Source organism: Uloborus diversus, chromosome 8 (assembly GCF_026930045.1).
Source record: "Uloborus diversus isolate 005 chromosome 8, Udiv.v.3.1, whole genome shotgun sequence".
NCBI lineage: Eukaryota > Metazoa > Arthropoda > Arachnida > Araneae > Uloboridae > Uloborus > Uloborus diversus.
Window position 1 is genome coordinate 59,208,639 of NC_072738.1, and position 21,735 is coordinate 59,230,373.

Consider the following 21,735-nt stretch of genomic DNA (forward strand, 5'->3'; position numbering starts at 1 on the left):
CATATTTGTTCTTTAGAAAAAAGTTATGGGCAAAAAACAATAAATTTCATGCAATTTCCCTACTGATGATTCCATATAAATGATTCAAAAAGGCTGGGTTCCGGCAGCGTGGTCGCTTGGTGCGTTAGGCGCTGAGCAGTTCAGTCTAGGATTATTGTTTTAAAGCAACCGTAAATGTAATTCATTGTTTTGACGATTTGTTTTGAAAGAAAAGAAACTATTGATTTGTTTTCATCCGAGTGAAATGTACGACATTTTCTTCTTTCTTTCTGACGATGATTTTTATGTTGTTTTTGACGGGTTTTTTTTTTTCTTTTTTTTTTTTTTTTCGTTAGACGTATGGATTATGATAACGTGGTTGCTGGGCGAGTTTGGCGATAAACAATAGAGTTGAGGAACTATTTTTACATTTGAAAGATATTTGATGTTCGTTTTTGTTTATTTGGCGAAATATTTTAAATTGCAATAAAAACCGCTTCACTCGCTAAATAGAGTTTTAAAGCAACTGTAAATCTAATTTAATGATTTGACGAAAAGTTTTAAATTCCAAAGAAAATTTAATGAGGTTTGTTTTTTGAAAAGGTGTGTACGCATTTTGTACAAAGAAAAATGATCATTTCACATTAGAGGGGGAGGGGGCATCAATTTTTTTTTTTTATTCAACGGACTTCCATTAAATTTTCAGCTCAGGTATCGCTGTTCGGGCACTGCTAGTATTGAATAAAGAAATTGTAAAAATTTCTATAGTTGCCTAGAGAGTTCTCAGAAATTTATGCAATCTAGGTAATCTCTTATGAAGTTCTCAAAACAGATCGCACCTGAAAAGCGTATGCGGGGCGTAATAGGGATGGACGGAAAGAGCCGGGTCTTTCAGTGAGCGCTGGCGAATGCACTTATTTATCTTTATTTGTTTACTAGCGACTTGTCCCGACATTGTTCGGGTTAAAAGCGATGTATCTTTAAAAAATATTATGCAGGTACTTTTAATTTAAAATTTAATAGTAAGCATCAACATTTTTTGTTTCATTTTTATAAGCTTTGAAACAAGTTAAATTTACCTTATTTCCTGATCAAGAGAAACCATTACATAATTTCCACTTAGTTACATAATTTTCCCATACGTAACGTTCATAAGAACTTTTTACTGGGAGTAGCAATCACTAAAATTGGAAAAAGAAATATGCAAGGACCATAAGGATGCAAGGAATATGAGCCAACTGATCTGCTGCAAGTGATGTAGAAACAATACTCTATGTCTAAGCTCTATGTCCCGAGCTTTCCCGAAGTTCAGTTAGTTTATAGCCGAACGCTCTACCGAAAAAAACTTAGCAATTTAACTGAACAACTAAGTCCAGTGCTTTTAAGCTTTATTACAAAAAAAAACACACACACACACACACACAGGTTTATTATATTTTTTTTATTTCCGAGAGCGATGCAAAAAATTGGAAAATTGCATTAGAACTTTGCTTAAAAAAAAAAAATCTGCATAAGAACTTCAGGCTGCATCAAGGTTTTGCAACAGCAGAGGGCGTTTCCAAAAACTTGATTTTTCGACCGTAAGTCTATTTTTCGTAATTAGCCGGCCTGATAAGTTTTAAAGTGAGAGGGTAATAATATACTATACGATAAGATATTGAAGAGATAAGTGTTTTTATTTTTCAACATTTTTAAAATTTGTTATCACAGGCTGCTTGAACCGTTCTGACTTAGAAAGCAGCACGTGTTCATCATTTAACAGCACGGTTCAAATACAAAATGATTTGAACTAAGTTCTTTTTTAAGAATAGCTTTTCGAATGTAATAAAAATGTGATGGGCTATTTGTTTTTTACAAAAAGAAGAAAAAAAAAAGTAGTTTACCCTTTAAATTGAAGTAGTAATTTTTTTATTCGTACAAAGAGTCAAAAACTTATTAGAAGAATCTATATTTCAATGTACGATTTATTATTTTTTTCTGAACTAAAAACAATTCCATTGTAGTCTGAAATCTTAAACCTGATACTTATATTTTCGCTTACATTATGCTTTAATTTTCTTACCGGAGCCAAAACTTAAAAAAAAAAAAAAAACTTCACCATTTAGCTCCATGTTGCATAAAGTTTTCATACCAGCAAGTAGCGTTTCCATCTGATTTAGTTTATTCCCTCATATCTATTATTCATTATTGTTAAGTGTTCATGTAACGCGCGAAATTTCTAACTTTTTGATGCAGATTGTCCGGACATGGGCCCGAACACTCATCCTCCTGGTTACCAGTCGAACGGTCCCAGTGCAAGTTAAAGTTATAAATTTAACCGAAAACCTCATTCTGGTTCTAAACATTAAAACAATTTTTTTTTGACAGAAAAAAAATTTTTTTTTAGACGGTGGGTCTATTTTTCGTCAGTAACCTGCACGATAAGCTGTAAAATAAGGTGTAAATCAAAAAAATCGATCAAGGATCTAGGGTAGAAACAAAAAAACAGGCTACAGAAATAACATATAAGGATAGACAATTTCGGCATTAACTCGTATAGCCCTTTACCTCGAACAATTCACTGGGTTCCAATAAGGTCAATATAAAAGGGGAGCTTACTCATCCGACATTTCGGTCCCAAAGTTGTACGCAAGAAAACATTATCATTTGTACAGAAACCACGTTGTACAAAACTGGTTTCTAAGCTATAGATATATTGCTTAAAAAAGAATTTGATTATTTTGTTGTCTTAATGTGGAGAAAATATTCCTATTTAGAACCAAGCGGGGTACAAAAATGGGGTTCATTGCAGGAAACATCTCCTGATAAACTTATTTAATTTGAAAAATGTATTTTAATTGAGCAAATATGTGGTGGGAATCTTTTCATTTTTTCCCAACACCACAGTTCAGCAAACCATACGTCCTACACGTGAACGGGAAAAAAACATATAGTTTCGAAAACTGGTACACACGTACAAAAATAGCTCCTAATAAACACACTAATGTACGTGATAGGGGAGGGAAGACATCCGTCTTTTCATATATAAGCTCACTTGCTTTGCATTGAAAAAGGGGTGCCTTGTAACCTCGTAACACGTGTATGTAGTAATCTGCAATTTTGTGAAGTTAAACGTTGTTTTTTTTCCTTTAAAAAATATGTTGTTTTTAGTCTACTTTCTCAGTGAAAGTCGGAAAAAGAAGAAAAAAACATGAAAGAAAGCTTAATGCATCTTAAAAATATCGCGAAAAGCAAAAAAAAAAGAAAGTCAAAATAAAATAAAATAATTAAATACATTTCGAAAAATTAAAAATTGGAAAATAGGGTATTGAGATGAATTAAAATGTCTGTCGGTCTGTCGGTCTGTCCCCCTCCCCCCAATAACTTTTGAATGAACAGTCCGACTCGAATCAATTTATTTTTTGTTCGAAAGATCTCGGCGACTACACCTCATTCCTATTTTTCACTTTTTGATTTGAACAGTTTTTGTTCAATTTTGAACAGTTCAAAAAAACTTAACATTAGCGCCTACGGATAAATTCAAGGCAAATCCGAACTTAGAGACGAATTTGCTTCAAACAAACTTTGTAGGAAAAAGCTTTTGATGAAGAACCCATGTAAAGAAAATATCTTTTTGATTTGAACAATTTTCCGTTCAATTTTGAACAGTTCTAATCCCTTAACATTATCGGCTGCTGGGAAACTGAAAGTCAATGAAGATTCCGAATTTGAAAGCGGATTTACTTCAAAAAAATTTTGTTGGAAATAGCTCTTGACGACCAACTCCCTACTCCCGACTGTTGGCCGACTTCCGAGAATTTTGGGGCACCTGACTCCGGATTCCATTGCTCGAAAATTCGTCGGACTCCGACTCCCCAACTTCGTAGCTTTGGAAAATAAGTCATACACGGAGGAAAAATGTCTGACTCTGACTCTTGGAAGTTCGACTCCGACTCCTTTATCTCAAAATACGCCCAGTTCCAACTCCGCAAACATTTTGGCAGAGTTGCGGACTTTAAGGGAAAAGATTCATTCTAACTCCGAGTCTAATTAAAAACCTTCGGCTCCCGAATCTGACTCTTTTGTCCCAAAACGAGATTGACTCCGACTGACGCAGCGAAGGTTTTTACTGTGAAATAATTATTGTAACATTATATGTTCTTAGTTTCACTCTAAAGATTTAATTTATGTATTCAGTTTTCGGGGAGAAATTCATAGTCCTTTATGGTTCTACATGAAGATATGCGCAGACGATTTTTTTTTTCGACAATGAAATTATTGACATTGTTAATTGACATGATTGTTTTTATATATTTTTGAAATTACATTAATTCATTTTTTTTTGACAACAGGGGAAAAACAAACGATATTTTTTTTTTTTTTGATATGATGTATTTATTTTAATGAGCGTATTGATTTTAATTCTTTTTTTTTCTCTTTGAGATCGGTTAAAGATTTCTTTTTTTTTTTTTTTTAATGGAAAGAAATGTAACTGCTTTGTTCAAAAGGTGATGCTACTTTATTTGTTCTATTATTTACTTTTACATATTAACTTCTCCAGATAAGCAAGGCATATTTTGTTTCTAGATATTTGCTTAAAATATTTTAAAAATATGTTTGAAATAATTTGCGATTTTAGCTAATTTTAAGAATATTGATCGGATACTAGAAAGTCGATATTGGTATACGGGAAAGTAGACTCTTTAGTTTTAGACAGAACTTCTTGTTTAAAAAAAATGTTTTGTTTACATGCCACAAAAATGGTACGAATAAATTGTTTTTGAATTAAAAATTACTGTCAAGGTTTTGAAAAAAATACTCTACGTAACGAAAAACTCAAATTTAGAAATCAATAAACCGCTTAGTGTTAGACGACAAAATTGTCAGTAGTGTCTATCAGTATATATTATTTAGCTAACTACCAGTCATATATGTGTTGCTTTTTTATATATAAAATTAGGAACAATTATTGAGAGTGGGAAAACTTCATAGTAGATAATTCTGTTATGCAAGTCTCTCTGGAAGTTAGGAAGAGGGATCAAAACGAAGGAATACATGTGCATCACACACTTTAACTGTGCTGTTCCGCACCTCGCATGTGATTAGCATTTGTCGGGACTGCGAAATCAAGACTAATTTTGGAAAAAAAAAAAAAAAGAGTCCAACTCACTTGAAAACAAACATGCCGACCCCGGGACTTTTTTTTTACTAACGACTTTTCCGAAATCGTGCTTCAACTAATCACTGGAAGCAGTGGCGTAACTCTAGGGGGCCTTGGGGACACCCCCCCCCCCCCAAATTGCACAGAAGGAGAAAAAAATCGCAAAACTTTTTTTTTCCTGAATTAAAAAAAAAAAAACGATTTTCCTCTGAACAAGATGTTTGAAACATTCCTTCGACCCCCCCCCCCCTCCTAACACCTACAGCATCATTATAGATCGTCTAAATATTGTTTTAAGACATAAATGTCAAAAAAAAAAAAAAATCCGAAAAGTCCCTAAACATCATCTTATTCTCTAACGTTACCAAAAACGGCCGATAATTGCGTTTTGAGAACTTCAATTTAGAAAATTTTCCACTGAGAGGTACTTGAAACTCCCCTCTAGACCCATCATTTGAGCAATCATGGGGATCAATTCACACCCCCCCCCCCCTCTTTTATTTAAAAAAAGTATGGTAGTTAAGCATTTTACATTTTGATGCTTTTTTCCTATAAGATACGTTGAGTACATACACTTTGACTCAAGGTGTTTGATAGGAAAAAAGCACTGGTAGCGGAGACAAGCTATTAATTAAAAAAATTAGAATACATACAAAATGCATAATCTCTAACCTATGTCACTCAGTACGAATGCACCTTTAATGTAGTGAAGGAATTTTTCAATAAGTTGCGATGATTCCGGAGATTACCTGGGACATATAAGCATTCAAAAATACGCTCTCTCTCTTTATAATATTAGTATATACAGGGTGTTCCAAAAATGACTGATACATTTATAAAATTCATTAAAATTAAACGGCCACCCATAGAAATTTTCTCTTTGTTGCATTTTGCTTGGTAAAACAGTAAATTTTCAGGCAGCCAAACTTTTATAAAATTAGTTGCAATGTTCCTCAACAGATGGCACTGACGGTATTTTAAAAGGTATGATAGAAAGCGCAAAGTATAAGATCGCCAAAATGAAAGGAATATTTGAAAAATCAATAAAAACTAAACGCGCAGCATTGATTTTTCAAATATACCGGTCATTTTGGCGATCTTACAGACTGCGTTTATTTCTATGCCTTTTAATATACCTGCAGCGCCATCTATTGAGGAACATTGTAACTAATTTTGAAAGTTTTACTGTCTGAAAATTTACTGTTGTCCCAAGCATAATGCAAAATACGGTATATTTTTATCGCTGTACATTTAGTTTTTATTGATTTTTCAAATGTGTCAGTCATTTTTGGAACAGCCTGTATATGCTTTTAAAAGCTCCATTTTATTTCAATTCTACCACTTAGAATGGTTGATGAAGGTCAGTAATTGCTTCTAGGAACACAATTAACTGGGGGCAGTCGTGATCTAATCGGTAAGGCATGGACTGGTGATCGGAGGATCCCTGGTTCAATCCTAGCTGGATTAAAGATCCAATATCCTCATGAAGTGTGCTCGTTAAAATGAAGACGGTGAAGTTAAATATGATCGTGGTCACAAAGTCCTCCAAGTGAAACGATACCTCTGGGGGTGCTAAGCCAAGAGTTATTCGGCTTCTAGCTTGGTTCTAAATTATTGAACTGCCCATAGATGGTGCTGCTATCTATCGCATTGTCTGAGAAAAATCGGACTTCGACCTAGGTGCCCAACTAAACGGAAGCCGTACCTCTTTGCCAAAAATAGAGTAGCCTCGCTACTCGGGCTCGGGTTCCCGAGTGGCATAAGTAACAATAAGAACAACAACATACAATTAACCCTAATGTAGTATCACAATTCACAACACTTACATGACTCCTGTCCTCGCTGCTATTTTCTGGTGGGGGCATAGAAACAGGCCGGGATCCTCTTCGATTTGACCTTGAAACCAGCCTTTCGTCATCACTGTCACGATCGTCCCTGGGGGACATGTCCCAAACTTCGTCTGGTTCGCATGAGTCTCGAACTGTAGACACCCCACTGTCCGACTGATTCAGAGATAGCCTTGCTAGAAAAAGAAACCGATTTTAAAGCAAACAGCAAGAAAGTGAATGCACGCAGCATTATTCTCAAAATACCAAAGGTAATTAGCTATGCAGCAAAGCATTTTGTTTTGTACAAGAACTTTATTATTTAACTAGTGGTACCCGCACATGTTTGCTAGTAGTAGAAAATTAAAAGGTCATTTGATTCACCTGTATATGAACAAATAATGGATTATGAATTTATCGCCAATTTGCTATGGCTATTTGCTCGCCCATGTTACGGTTCCATGTTATGATAACTTGGTAATTTACTCGTCCACGTTGTGATAATTTGCTCGGTAAAATGTTCTTAAAATTAGAATATAAAAAGAATAAAATCCAATTTTCGAAAAATCGTTTCTAGGTGCACATCCTCAAGCTACGAACTAATTTTGTGTCAAGTTTCATGAAAATCAGCTGAACGGTTTAGGCGCTGTGCGCGTGCGCGTCACAGAGATCCAGACATCCAGACAGAAAGAGATCCTGATATCCAAACAGAGAGATTTTGAGCTTCATCTGTACTACTAGTGGGCGCAAGCCAATTGGCGAGATTCGAAATTATCATAACGTGGAACCGTAACATGGGTACAAGCCAATTGGCGAGAAAATTCACCATACATTATTTGTAAATATACAGGCGAACCAAAAGACCTTTTAATTTTTCTATTACGGGCAAAGCCGTGCGGGTACCACTAGTTATTAGTAAAGCTAAAGAATAGTTCCTGTGCGTGAAAATAAAAACACCAGGCATTTAAATATGTGTAGAATTTCTAAGATGGTAATTTCGCTAACTTTTTACTGCAACAATAAGAAGTATTTTGTTATTCAGATCGGTCGGAAAACTCTATTGAAGATATGTGTTAGGGGCCATTCATTAAATACGATAGAATGATTTTGTCAATTTTTGACATCCCCCCCTACCCCAATCCCCCACGTAAGGGTACGTAAGAAATTTCTAACCCTACTATTCTTTAGTAAGATTCCATTTCGTTTTTCTAAATAACAAAAGGTTGTTTGAAAAAGATCAGTTACATTAAAACTCCCAGTTTGACGTACGAGTAAAACAAAGGTTTTCTATTTTTCAACAGATAAGTTATATTATTTTATTGCTGTCGCTGAAGTCGTAGATGGTAAACAAACATACCAACAGTTATTTGTCTAATGTTTACAAATCTTATACCCCTGGAATCGTTATTAAGTTCACTATTGTTAGATTATTTTTCAAAATATTTTTGTGTGAAGAAATATTTATTAAAAGTTGGAATTTAGACTGAATATTTTTCCGACATTTTTTTGTATGTGATGCGATACTAATTGAAAATAAAACATGCCATACAAAGTGCGATTCTTTTATTATATTTTACTCTTCATTCTTTGTAAAACAAGTAAAAAACAGCTCCTCCTAATAGGTTTTTTACCTTCCAAACGCAAATGAAATATGATCCCTGCTAAACCCATTGACTGCGCGATTTATAGTATAAAGTATCAATTTGAAAATATTACGTAAAAATGGGTTTGACACCCCCCTCCCTTGCCAAAGTATGGGTATGAAGTGATCCCCCCCCCCCCCCGACCCTTGCGTAATTATTGAATGGCCACTTACGTCATTCTTTCAATTTTAAAAACAACTATAAGTTTAGCTGACCACTACCCACAACTCTTCCGAAGACGACTCAGATGCTATCTGCCATTGGAAGTAGAGTCAGATTACAGAGTACACACATTCTAGATAAAGAAGGACATACTGCATAGAACGCAACTGCGGAGATAATCACTATTCCAAAGAAGCTCGTTTTCGCATTGAATGGACCGCTGGTAAAATTGTGTACTGTGAAAATAAAACAAAAATCCGAAAGGTTACTGATTATTTCCGTGAAACGTTTCGGGTTTTCACAGGTTTTTATCTATTTCCTGTGAAAATCAAGTATCTTTGTCAAAACGTTTCTTGAATTGCTACAATATGCACAAATGCAAACTAGTTGTTGTGAAAAATATTTTTAGCTATCAGTTCATGTCTTGCCTTCAATCTTCGAGTTGAACCGAACCATTGCTTTATCTGGTCAGTGCTAATTCCATATTAGCTACCAGTTTGTTTGGCACTCTTGGCTTCCTTAAGAAGTTTTCCACCTCTAGGGCAGTCGCTGTCTGCGCCGCACTGTAAAGTGCTTGTTAGCACGTAAATGCAGTTCTCGGCTGGAATGACGGAGTTGGTGCATTTCATTTATTCATCCATCCATTCATTCATTCCTTCAGGTTGATTAAACCCTCTCGGAGGTAAATTGAGGTAGTGAGAAGCAAAGGGATGCAAATGGAAAAATTAACTAGTATGTTGTGGCCATCACGAAACTTTCTTCTATATTTTTCCTTTTTCTGATCCCTCCCCATGCTTGACGAGGAAGCAATATTCCTAACAAAAACAAAATTACACATGCAAAAACTTGACGACCATCCCAATGTCTGAATCATTGTAAAAACAAAACAAAGAGCGAAAATTGAAAGTTACTTTAAAAGCTTAACTTCAATTAATTACAAATATTTTATTTATTAACAAACATAAGATGGCAACAGTTAAAAATTTTAAATCATTGAGATAATATTTCCTATCATTTCCATACAATTAAAATCACGAGAAATACGCAGACGACAATCTATTACGATTTATCTTTCTTATTGTTGCATAATAAAAATATTTTTTATTCGCAAAAAAAAAAAAAAAAAAAAAAAAAAAATCAACACCTCTTAGAGCGATCGGCGTCAAAATCGAACCAAAGCCTGTTTACATATGGATTCACATATATTCCAAATTTCAACCAGAACGTAGCATTACTTCTTGAGATAGGGTACTCAAAATGAAAAAAAAGAACGGGTGATTGCGCTACCCCCTTTTTAGCTGTTGACACAAAAATAAAATCAGTTCTTATACCCACTAAATTTTTACTTGCCGATAAATTTTTCTTTCATTCCGTTCATTATTTCTTGAGATACAGCAGTCACAATTGACGACAAAAAACGTTCTATAGCTCAACCCCCGTTTGAGTTATTGACACCAAAATTGAATCAGCACCTGTTCCTGTTAATACCAACATATGGACCAAATTTTGTTTGATTCCGCCAGTTACTTCCTGAGGAATAGCAAGCACGCGTAACTCGAAAAACGTCCCATTGCTCCACCCCCCTTAGAGGAATTCGCGCCAAAAACTAATGGGCACAAGTTCACATAGGGGCACATATGTGTACTAAATTTCGTTCGATTTCATGCGGTAGTTTTTGCTGTAGAGCGGCCACAAAAAACTGGTCACACACAGACGTGACACACATACATACACACACACACATACATACATACACACACACACACATACACACACACACACACACACACACACAGACAGACATTTTCCAAAAATGGTCGAAATGGACTCAGCACACCTCAAAACGTTCGAATCCGTCAAAATTCGAAATTCGAAAATTTGCACGAATCCAATACTTTCTTCTATATATTAGATATAGAAGAAAGTAAAAATTTGGAGATAACCAGTACAAATGGTAGGTGAACCTCTCAGCTGTCTTTGGGCAAGAGATTGTACTGGTAGCCCTGGTAGGTGCTGCTGTACAGCATGATTTAGTAAAAAAAACTTCAAAGAAAGCCTACCTAGGATGTGATTTTTAAGCGCGTTTTACTCGAAACTTAAAATAGTCCACTTGCATTCCTTTGTTTCTCACTGCCGCAATTAGTCTATGGATTCTCGTAGCATTGCAAGATCTGCAGGTAACTCTGTTTTTGAAGCTGTCTTGGTAAATATGGAAGTTTTCTCTGAAAGTTCCAGATACATGACTGGCTTTTTTACTTTCTTCTATATCTAATATATAGAAGAAAGTATTGGATTCGTGCAAATTTTCGAATTTCGAATTTTGACGGATTCGAACGTTTTGAGGTGTGCTGAGTCCATTTGGACTATTTTTGGAAAATGTCTGTCAGTCTGTGTGTGTGTGTGTGTCACGTCTGTGTGTGACCAGTTTTTTGTGGCCGCTCTACAGCAAAAACTACCGCATGAAATCGAACGAAATTTGGTACACATATGTGTCCCTATGTGAACTTGTGCCTATTGGTTTTTGGCGCGAATTCCTCCAAGGGGGGTGGAGCAATGGGACGTTTTTTGAGTTACGCGTGATTGCTATTCCTCAGGAAGTAACTGGCGGAATCAAACAACAGTTGATCCATATGTTGCCAGTAACAGGAACAGGTGCTGATTCCATTTTGGTGTCAATAACTCAAACGGGGGTTGAGCTATAGAACGTTTTTCGTCGTCAATTGTGACTGCTGTATCTCAAGAAATAATGAACGGAATGAAAGAAAAATTTATCGGCAAGTAGTCCTTAGTGGGTATAAGAGCTGATTTTATTTTGGTGTCAACAGCTAACTAGTATGTTGTGGCCACCACGAAACTTTCTTCTATATTTTTCTTTTCTGATCCCTCCCCATGCTTGACGAGGAAGCAATATTCCCAACAAAAACAAAATGACACATGCAAAAACTTGACGACTATCCCAATGTCTGAATTATTGCAAAAGCAAAGCAAAGAGCGAAAATTGAAAGTTATTTTAAAAGCCTTGCTTGAATGAGTTACAAATATTTTATTTGTTAACAAACATAAGATGGCAACAGTTAAAAATTTTAAATCATTGGGATAATATTTCCTATCATTTCCATACAATTAAAATCACGAGAAATACGCAGACGACAATCTATTACGATTTATCTTTCTTATTGTTGCATTAATAAAAATATTTTTATTCGCAAAAAAAAAAAAATCAACACCTCTTGGAGCGATCGGCGTCAAAATAGAACCAAAGCCTGTTTACATATGGATTCACATATATTCCAAATTTCAACCAGAACGTAGCATTACTTCTTGAGATAGGGCACTCAAAATGGAAAAAAAGAACGGGTGATTGCGCTACCCCTTTTTAGCTGTTAACACAAAAATAAAATCAGTTCTTATACCCACTAAGGGCTACTTGCCGATAAATTTTTCTTTCATTCCGTTCATTATTTCTTGAGATACAGCAGTCACAATTGACGACAAAAAACGTTCTATAGCTCAACCCCCGTTTGAGTTATTGACACCAAAATTGAATCAGCACCTGTTCCTGTTAATACCAACATATGGACCAAATTTTGTTTGATTCCGCCAGTTACTTCCTGAGGAATAGCAAGCACGCGTAACTCGAAAAACGTCCCATTGCTCCACCCCCCTTGGAGGAATTCGCGCCAAAAACTAATGGGCACAAGTTCACATAGGGGCACATATGTGTACCAAATTTCGTTCGATTTCATGCGGTAGTTTTTGTTGTAGAGCGGCCACAAAAAACTGGTCACACACAGACGTGACACACATACACACACACACACACACACACACACACACACACACACACACACACACACACACACATACATACACACACACAGACAGACAGACATTTTCCAAAAATGGTCGAAATGGACTCAGCACACCTCAAAACGTTCGAATCCGTCAAAATTCGAAATTCGAAAATTTGCACGAATCCAATACTTTCTTCTATATATTAGATATAGAAGAAAGTAAAAAGGGGGTAATGCAATCGCCCGTTCTTTTTTCCATTGTGAGTGCCCTATCTCAAGAAGTACTGCTACGTTCTGGTTGAAATTTGGAATATATGTGAATCCATATGTAAACAGGCTTAGGTTCAATTTTGACGCCAATCGCTCCAAGAGGTGTTGATTTTTTTTTTTTTTTTTAATAAAAATAGCTTTATTAATGCAACAATAAGAAAGATAAATCGTAATAGATTGTCGTCTGCGTATTTCCCGTGATTTTAATTGTATGGAAATGATCGGAAATATTATCTCAATGATTTAAAATTTTTAACTGTTGCCATCCTATGTTTGTTAACAAATAAGATATTTGTAATTAATTCAAGCAAGGCTTTAAAAATAACTTTCAATTTTCGCTCTTTGCTTTGCTTTTGCAATAATTCAGACATTGGGATGGTCGTCAAGTTTTTGCATGTGTAATTTTGTTTTCATTGGGAATATTGCTTCCTCGTCAAGCATGGGGAGGGATCAGAAAAAAAAAGAAAAATATAGAAGAAAGTTTCGTGATGGCCACAACATACTAGGTTTTTTTTTTTTTTTTTTTTTTTTTTGTTACTGGCAGAAATTAGCACATTAGCTACTCATTATTTTCCAGGAACGGTTCTGATTTGTTTTTTCAGCCTACTTGGAAGAGTAATATAAAGTGTAGTATATTTTTCCTGGGACAAAGATCGAGTGTTTTTAGAGACAGATTTCACATTTGCAAATGTAATATGCTTGATAATGAAGTGAATGCCAACAAGGTTGCGCAGAACCAGAAATTTTATTCGTGGAATAACATGGCCATAATTATTTGGAATATCAAGTCTGAAGACAATATTTACTGTACCCAAGGACGCCCATATAGAGGGGCCCCGTTCTAAGGGGAGGGGTCAAACCCCACCACTTAGAAATTGGAACTTTCTTGCTTTTAGTAAAATGTAAAATTATTTCTTCTTCAGCCATCTATATATATAAAAATTTCGTGTCACGATGCTTGTTCGGGGTAACTCCGGAATTACTGAACCGAGTTTCACCAAATTTCATACGTATCTGTAATTTGGTCCAACTTAAAAGATAGGATGGTTTTTATATTTTTTTATTGCAAATAAAATGTTTATTATACATTAATAGTGTGTATTGACCGTTTAATTCTATAAATTCTTAATAGATGGCGCTGTAAATTAATTCATCCTCGAAAATGTTTATTCTTAAGTTAATTAAAATTTACGAATGATACTATATTACGGGACGATGGTTATCAACTATATCGCGTTAGAAACGGGGAGAATATTTGCAAGACTTTTTAATGTAAACGTCAATTTCTGCAAATGAAGTTGAAATTGATAAGCAACGGATAGTTCCAAACTCACCACTGCTTTCAAAAACGTATGAGGCTCATAATCATGTCGAGTTTTACAGTTCCGTGAAATCCAATAACTACTTTCGCAAATACGTCATTAAAAGTCCTCATTAGTTCGCATTTGAAGTACAAAATATGGACAAAAATGACGAAATAACACGAGGACAGATGAGTGGACATATACGCAGCAACGAAGCTATCTGGCATAATTTAGTTTTCCCATGCGAAAGAGACCCTTTTGTACAGCATCTTGCAGTACATCTTGAAAACGGTCAACAAGTATATTTTACCGAAGATATTTTCTACGAAAAGCACTTGAACCACCAAAAATGACCCTGATTTTTATTTTTATTTTTTTTTTACACTGTGTCCAAAAACCTAATGTGTTCGGACCCGATTCTCAGAAAAAAAATTATTTACCAATATTTCACGCTATTTTACATGCACTGTAAAAAAATCTGAAATATCACTGATTATTTTCGTGGAACATGTCGGGACTTCATAGATCCTCAACAATTTTATTTGGAAATCAAGTATCTGCGTCAAATAGAGCCCTGCATTGCTACAAATGTCATGAATGCAGACTTCTCCACTATTGGGAAAAATATTTTTAGTTCACAGTTTAAATATTAATTGAACATATTTATTAAGTATATCGGCTTCTCATCAATTACTCTGCGTCTAAATTTACTAAACTCCCAATAAGAGTGAATGAGCTTATGGGTTCCGTAGCTTTGCAGAAATCACAGTTGTGGTAGACTCACGGTACTTGCTTGCACGTCTGTCTTACCTTTCGCCATGCTTGCAGTAATACTTTTGGAGCTTTCTTGAAAAAGTAGAAAGGTGTTAAGTGTTGTATTACACTTACCTAAGTTTTCTCTGAAGGGTCCAGCGACAGTCAGGGAGATTATTTAATTTTTCAAAAAGATTCCAGGATAATATCAGGAAGGTTATTGAATTTTAGTGATGAATTGACATCATTGCCGTCGTCGTGGCCCGTCTAGATTGACGTAACTCCCAATGGGAGCAAGTGAGTCTCTGGATTCCGTAACTTTCCAAGAGTAACCATCAAGTGGAATTCTTTGTGCATGCTTTGAAGCCTTTCTTAGCAGTGGCTATGGTTGCGATAATGCTTTTGGTACTTTCTTGATGAGTCGAAAAATATGCCAAGCTATTGCTTTTAAACGAACTAACGAACTTAGGTTCTCTCTGAAGATTTCAGAGAAATGATTGTCTTGAATCGGAGAGGTTTCGGAGTTCTTCCGAAAGACTTTAGGATAATTTTAGGAAGGTTACTGACTTTTCGTGGAAAACGTTCCTATTTTTTTGAAAGATATTTTACTGGCAGAAACTAGGCATATTAGCTGCCCATTATTTTTCAGGACGTTTTTTAATTGCTTTTAGAGTGCTGAATAAAATCAGAAAATCATGGAAGTCACGTACACAAAGAACACAACACTTATCAATCTCGGGCATAATTAATAATTACAGCCAAGACATTAGAACCTAAACTCCATCCAAAACAAAGTGAATTTTGTTTTTGCATTTGATTTCGGTAAACATTCCCGGACAGTCAGGAATATTTGCGGGTCTTTAATTGTCGAATGTTTAATACATATCACGATGCATGTAGCGAATTGTAATTATTGGTAGCACACAATCATTGGGAGTTGACATTTTTTAATGCAGGTTTGACAACTGTTTAAGATAATTTTGACGACATAATATCCAGCACAATTATCAGTTCTGTGGGGAAACTATATAAATGTTATGCTTGAAGATGTACTCCATAGAGTTTAATAAGCACACCGATGTCCAAATCTAGATTTTAGACCAGAGATGTATAATGAAACTTTAGTGTTAATTGAAGATTTATGCATTTCAATTTCAAATTTGTTGTTTAATTATTATAGTGTGCTATCACCTGATCGATTGGTCACCGACTTAGTTAACACTGATTTGTAACGAGAAAAAACAGTGTAATGACGCTGTTCTAGCTACAATTATTCTGAATAATGAGCCATTAATGAGAGCTGAAAAAAAAATCATAATCAGATTGTGCTGAGGTTGATGCTGAACCAGGCAATACAGTTGTCAATGAAAACAAAGCCGTAAACATTCCAACTGAATTTCTAAATTCCCTGAATATACCAGGAATGCCACTAGACGATTTTCGGTTGAAAATTCGTTCACCAATATTATTCTTTTTCACAGTTTAACCCCACCTAGATTAAGCAACGCGACACGTTTCTTCATCAAAGGTCAACAATTTTGAAGGAAACATTTAAAGGAGAAATTTTTGTGTTACCACGTAATCCATTTATTGCGCCAGAATTTTAAAACAGATTCGGAAGACTTCAATTTCCGATTTGTTTAGCTTTTGAGAAGACCATAAATAGATCTCAAAACCAAACAATCTCTACTATCGGTTAGGTCTTGAACTATACATATTTCTCTCATGGGCAACTATCTATCACCTACACAAGTGGGAAAGTTATAATACCTATTCGTGTTAGCAAAAGACAGGTGAAGCAAGAATATTGTGCACAACTTAGTACTTGGATAATTTTCAGTTTTCAAATAATAGAAATAACGGATCGAAGTCAATGTTATCTACATCATTTATAAAATTTAACTTTTATGTATCTTTAGTTCAGTTAATGTATTTTGTAAAGAAGTTATTGGTTACAAATTATAGAGAAATTTGAGTTGAAAAAAGTGTAGTATACGTTCTAAAAGTGTATGTTGGTTTATTCTTAATTTCTATGTTCCGATACTTTGCAATCAGTTTCGATGTTAACTATCACTTTCAGGTTATTTTGCTTTTATTTTTGGCTGAAGTCATACTTGCAAAATTTACTATTTCAGTAGTGAGTAGATACTAATTTTATAGTGCTTTTATCATAGAAATTCAGTTAATTTTACTTACTAAATTCAATAAGTACTTACTTCAGCCTATCATGCCCATCACCAATCTCATATGTTTTAAAATTGGCCAAACTATTTTAAGCTTTATCAAAAATAGTCATTCGATTCTAACAAAATAATAAATAAAAGAATATTTTAATCTAACTACTTTGCCACAGCAACACGTTGTTGGGTCAGCTAGTTTAATGAATAATTTATTAAAAATGTTAAACGTTAACAATCCTAATCTGTACTGAAATCGGTCTATATGGGGAAAATATCTGATACCCCCGTTAAAATTTTGCATATGGGCGCCCATGACTGTACCTAATAAATATTATTTGATTTTAATTTTATTTTTTTAAAAAGCGCTGACCGACTTGAACAATTTTACTTTCATAATACAACTTTAACAAACTTTTTTTGCTTATTAAAGGGCTATTTTACAGTATTTTGCTCAAATGTATAGTCCGCAACATGACACTTTTTTTGCCATAACTATTTATTTTATTCTTTGATTTGCACTTTTTTTTTTTTTTTTTTTTTTTTTGAGTTTATGTGTTAGTAGCACTAACCCCAAAGCAGAATACTACTTAATTTGCGACGTAAGTCGCAGAACAGATGCCTAAGCTGCAGAACAATTCTGTTCAAATGTGAGAGGAAAATTTTCTGCAGAAATCGCGGTACACAAAAACTGCAGAAACCGCGGTGCCGAAAATCTACAGAAACTGCGGTGCTGAAAATCTGTAGAAATTTACTACAAATATCTTCCAACTCATGATGGAATTATACAGAACTTCTACAGCTTTCTTAAAATTAGAAGAAAATCTAAAATTCTCGCACATTACGATAATTAAACAGAAAGCTCGCGATATTGAATTCGATAAGTCCTTTGTAGGACTTACCCAATCGATCTTCATCCACTGCAATTTCGGCCATACACGTATGTTTTTGAAAAATGCCAACATTGATACACGTCCATCGCCGGAAATTGCGCGTTTTGTTTGAGACTTCAATCGCTTTGCACCCAGAAAATATTTTAATTATTTAGAAAGTTTTGAAGTGTTTTATTATATGCAACCCAAATTCGACTCATTTTATTAATTTTTTTAGTGATTCATTTATTTAGTAACATTATTTTAATTGCTCCTTCATGCCATGTAAAATTAACCAAAAAAATGTTTGCCACCTAGGTTCGGATTTTTATAAAATTTTGTTTCTTTGCTCTTTCTATGCATTTTAGAAAGCAAATAAACTTTTTGGGGAATCTCAATCGATTTAGGTTTGACACCTTGTAAATTCTTTTTTAATTTTATAGTTTTCATGATCAACTAATTTTCCAAATTCAGTGCTCTTAAATTAATCATTTGGTTGAAAGCTGTGATGTTTCAGGAACTATCTCATTTCCACAGAAATAAATAGCAAAAGAAAGTAAAATAACTCCTATATGAAACGATTTTGATTTTTGGGAAATGTCACGTTTTTTCGCGTACAATGCTTGAAGTACTTGCAGAACAATTTTGGTCAAATGATTTTACGTTGCAGAACGTCCTGAAGCATTCTGCTTTGGGAGCACTAACTCAGAATGAAATTTTGTGCCAATCAAACAGTAAATTAAATAGTTATCGGGAAAAAAAGTGTCGTGTTGCGGACTCTACATTTGGACAAAATACTGTGAAATGGCCCTATTATGAACACATACCAGATTTCGATCCTTTATTCTTTGACTTACGCCTTCTTTGCACTAAAACATCCATAGACACGGCCTTTTTCAATTTAATACTTTCTTCATCATCAATGTCAATATCTTCGTCATCTTCTGAAAACCTGAGAAAAATACCTAGTTAGCAAGTAACAAAATATTTGTTTTCTCTTTCTTTTAGCATCAAATATTTACTTTCGTAGGCTTAAGAAAATTCGATACAAAAACAATTTTAATTAGATCAAAAAATGATTGTTTATTGTATACATATAGCCGAAGATATAATTTCGTAGCTATTTTACGTCATACTTGCCTACTGAGATATTCCCGAGAATGACCAATATCGAGATAATCTCCAATGATCGAACCACTTTTAGCTCTTGGAGTTCCAATGATTGAGTTCTAGAAGAAAGTAAGTTGTCAAATTAAAAAGTGAGTTCATCATGTATTAATAAAAGTAAGTTGTGAAATTAAAAATGAGTTCATCAAGTATTAATAAAAGAAAATAAGTGGTCGAATAAAAAAGTGAGTTTATCATGTGTTAATATAAGAAAGTAAGTTGTCAAGTTGAAAAAAGAGTTCATCATGTGTTAATAAAAGAAGGTAAGTTGTCAAACTGAAAAATGAGTTCATCAAGTGTTGATAAAAGGAAGGGAGTTAGTCACTAAAAGTATAAGAAACAATAAAATATAAATTTCAATGTTTAAACAAAGTAAATTAATTCATAAATAAAATAAAGAAAGTTAATCAATAAAAATTGAAGAAAAAAGACATCGGAACATCAATAAAAAGGAAGTTCATTAATCAATATTTGGCCGAAGAAAGTAAATTTATCCTCATCAAAAACAAAAGAAAGACAGTCATTTTAAAATTAAATTCATTCATTCATCATACTCTTATCAAAGAAAGTTAATCACTCGGGAAAAGTGTCAAGTCATAAATGTGAAAAATAAGTAAATGAATAAATGAATCATATGCTAATTACATAGTTTATCAAAACTAGAAGGAAGTAAGTCATCAAAGTAAAAAGAAAAGAAAAGAATCATAGCATAGTCACGGAAAGTAAGTTAATCATCAAAAGCAAAAGAAAGTAAAGCATCATAAAAAGAACAGAAGTTAATCAGGCAAAGGAATGAATTAAAACAGGAGAAAATAGACTAAAAAATTAAAATTGAAGCATTTGAATAGTAGGTAACATACAATTGTGTTCCAAATATTTGATTCAAATATGTTTTTAAAATTCTATCTAATTTTTGCGTAACGAATACCAATTTTGCATGTTTCTCATCAAATATTTGAGTGTGGCAGTTGATCAACCATTTTAGTAATCTAATGACACTATACAGAAGCAATTTCTCCAGTTGTTTGCTATATCGATTAAATGCGTGGGGTCCATCTAGAAATTAATTCCCAGACCACACTCATCGTGAGAAAAACATGTTACGCTTGTATTTTACATCTATAACCAGAATGCAACCTGGATAAGTCTAGGACCACACGTAAATACGGCTTTAGCTTTCCCCGTTTCCGCGAGATGCTTGGAATTTGATCTTCAAAATAGCTGTATTTCATCCGGAGCTGGATATTTGTTGTACGCATAAACTGCTTCGTTGAGTGTGAGATGATGTCTGTGACACTATAGCGAACATTCTTCAGGCCACTGTCATCAAGCTTCCAAATCCCAGATAGCAGGGAAATTCCCACCCCGAATCTGGGCGTAAACAATAACAAGCTCCCCATCGTAGGAATCCCGTATATAAGGGAAATTAAGTAGGTTAAAAAAGGAGAGACATTACGGAGGGAAGAGCTGAGAGCCACAGACAATGGGCTCTCGAAGTTCTAAATATCTTAAATAATTTGTAAAGTAGCTGTAAATGTTTGATGTATATTAAACGTCTATTAGAGTCTATTCATTCTCCTGTTCTCTTTGCGCGAGAGATGAAAACGTTACAACACTACTAAAACACTTAAAATACACCGCCAAGCTCAGTCATTCCATCCGAGGACTGCTGTTTCGTGCTTTTTAGCACTCAACAGCCCGGAATAGGAATCACATGAGCTGGAGGCAAAAAATCTCTTAAGGGAGCCAAGAGAGCCAAACAAACTGGTAGCTAATGCAGAACTAGCAAACCAGATGAGCGACCGCAACAATGGTGTGGTTCAACTCAAAGATAGATGGCAAAGCTAAGGTATTTTGTAGTAAATTACAGCCCAAAAGCCAGGGCTAGGGCAGAAATACTTAAAATACACCACCAGCTCAGTTATTCCATCCGAGGACTGCAGTTTCGTGCTTTTTAGCACTCCTAGTTGAGTGCTAAAAAGCACGAAACTGCAGCCCTCGGATGGAATAACTGAGCTGGCGGTGTATGTTAAGTATTTCTGCCCTAGCCCTGGCTTTTGGGCTGTAACTTACTACAAAACTACTAAAACAGCTGTTATTTATATGTGGTTTAAGTAGCGTCCTAAATCTAATGGTAAATCGCCTGACACACTCATACTAATATTCTCCTAAGACGACTATTAAAAACAGAATGTAAAAAGATAAAAATATTCGATTAGAAATTGTTTAATCATTTTTTCTTTATCGGAAATTATACAAAATTCTGCCACAATGCTTATTTGGTTTTTACCCTGAATAAACACATTTTACAAAAACTTAGTCAGCACCACGCTACTCTTGAGAATGTGAAAAATCGCGTTTTCCAAATTCGATGGTTTGCCGTTGTACTTCCAAAAGGGCTGGTAAAACGATGAATCTGTTGGGTGGTTGTAAGCCAATGTCATTTTTACGAATTTATTGGTTTGCCCGAAATAAAAAAATTTTCCCAAATGTTATAATATAAACTAGCGAAAATGGCAAATTCGTTAGTTTTCATTACCACTTAGCAGGAGATTCTCAAATAGGGTGCCGCGGAGCCGTGGAGAGCGGAATGAAAAGGCAAGGGACTCTGCGAAATGTTTACGGTATCAACATTAGGTGGCGCACAA

The 21,735-nt window shown here is 34.7% G+C and overlaps 1 protein-coding gene across 2 annotated transcripts in view; it reads right to left on the bottom strand.

Annotated features, from left to right (window-relative positions):
- The window catches only part of LOC129227225 (ras and EF-hand domain-containing protein-like), a 135,523-nt gene that overhangs the window by 52,309 nt on the left and 61,479 nt on the right, over positions 1–21,735 (bottom strand). For both annotated transcript variants that reach the window (XM_054861734.1, XM_054861733.1), the window contains exons 8-10: positions 19,061–19,149; positions 18,748–18,872; positions 6,946–7,142 (exon numbers count right to left, since the gene is read on the bottom strand). In XM_054861734.1, coding sequence (XP_054717709.1) covers positions 6,946–7,142; positions 18,748–18,872; positions 19,061–19,149 — 411 coding nt within the window. The remainder of the gene's footprint in view (positions 1–6,945; positions 7,143–18,747; positions 18,873–19,060; positions 19,150–21,735) is intronic.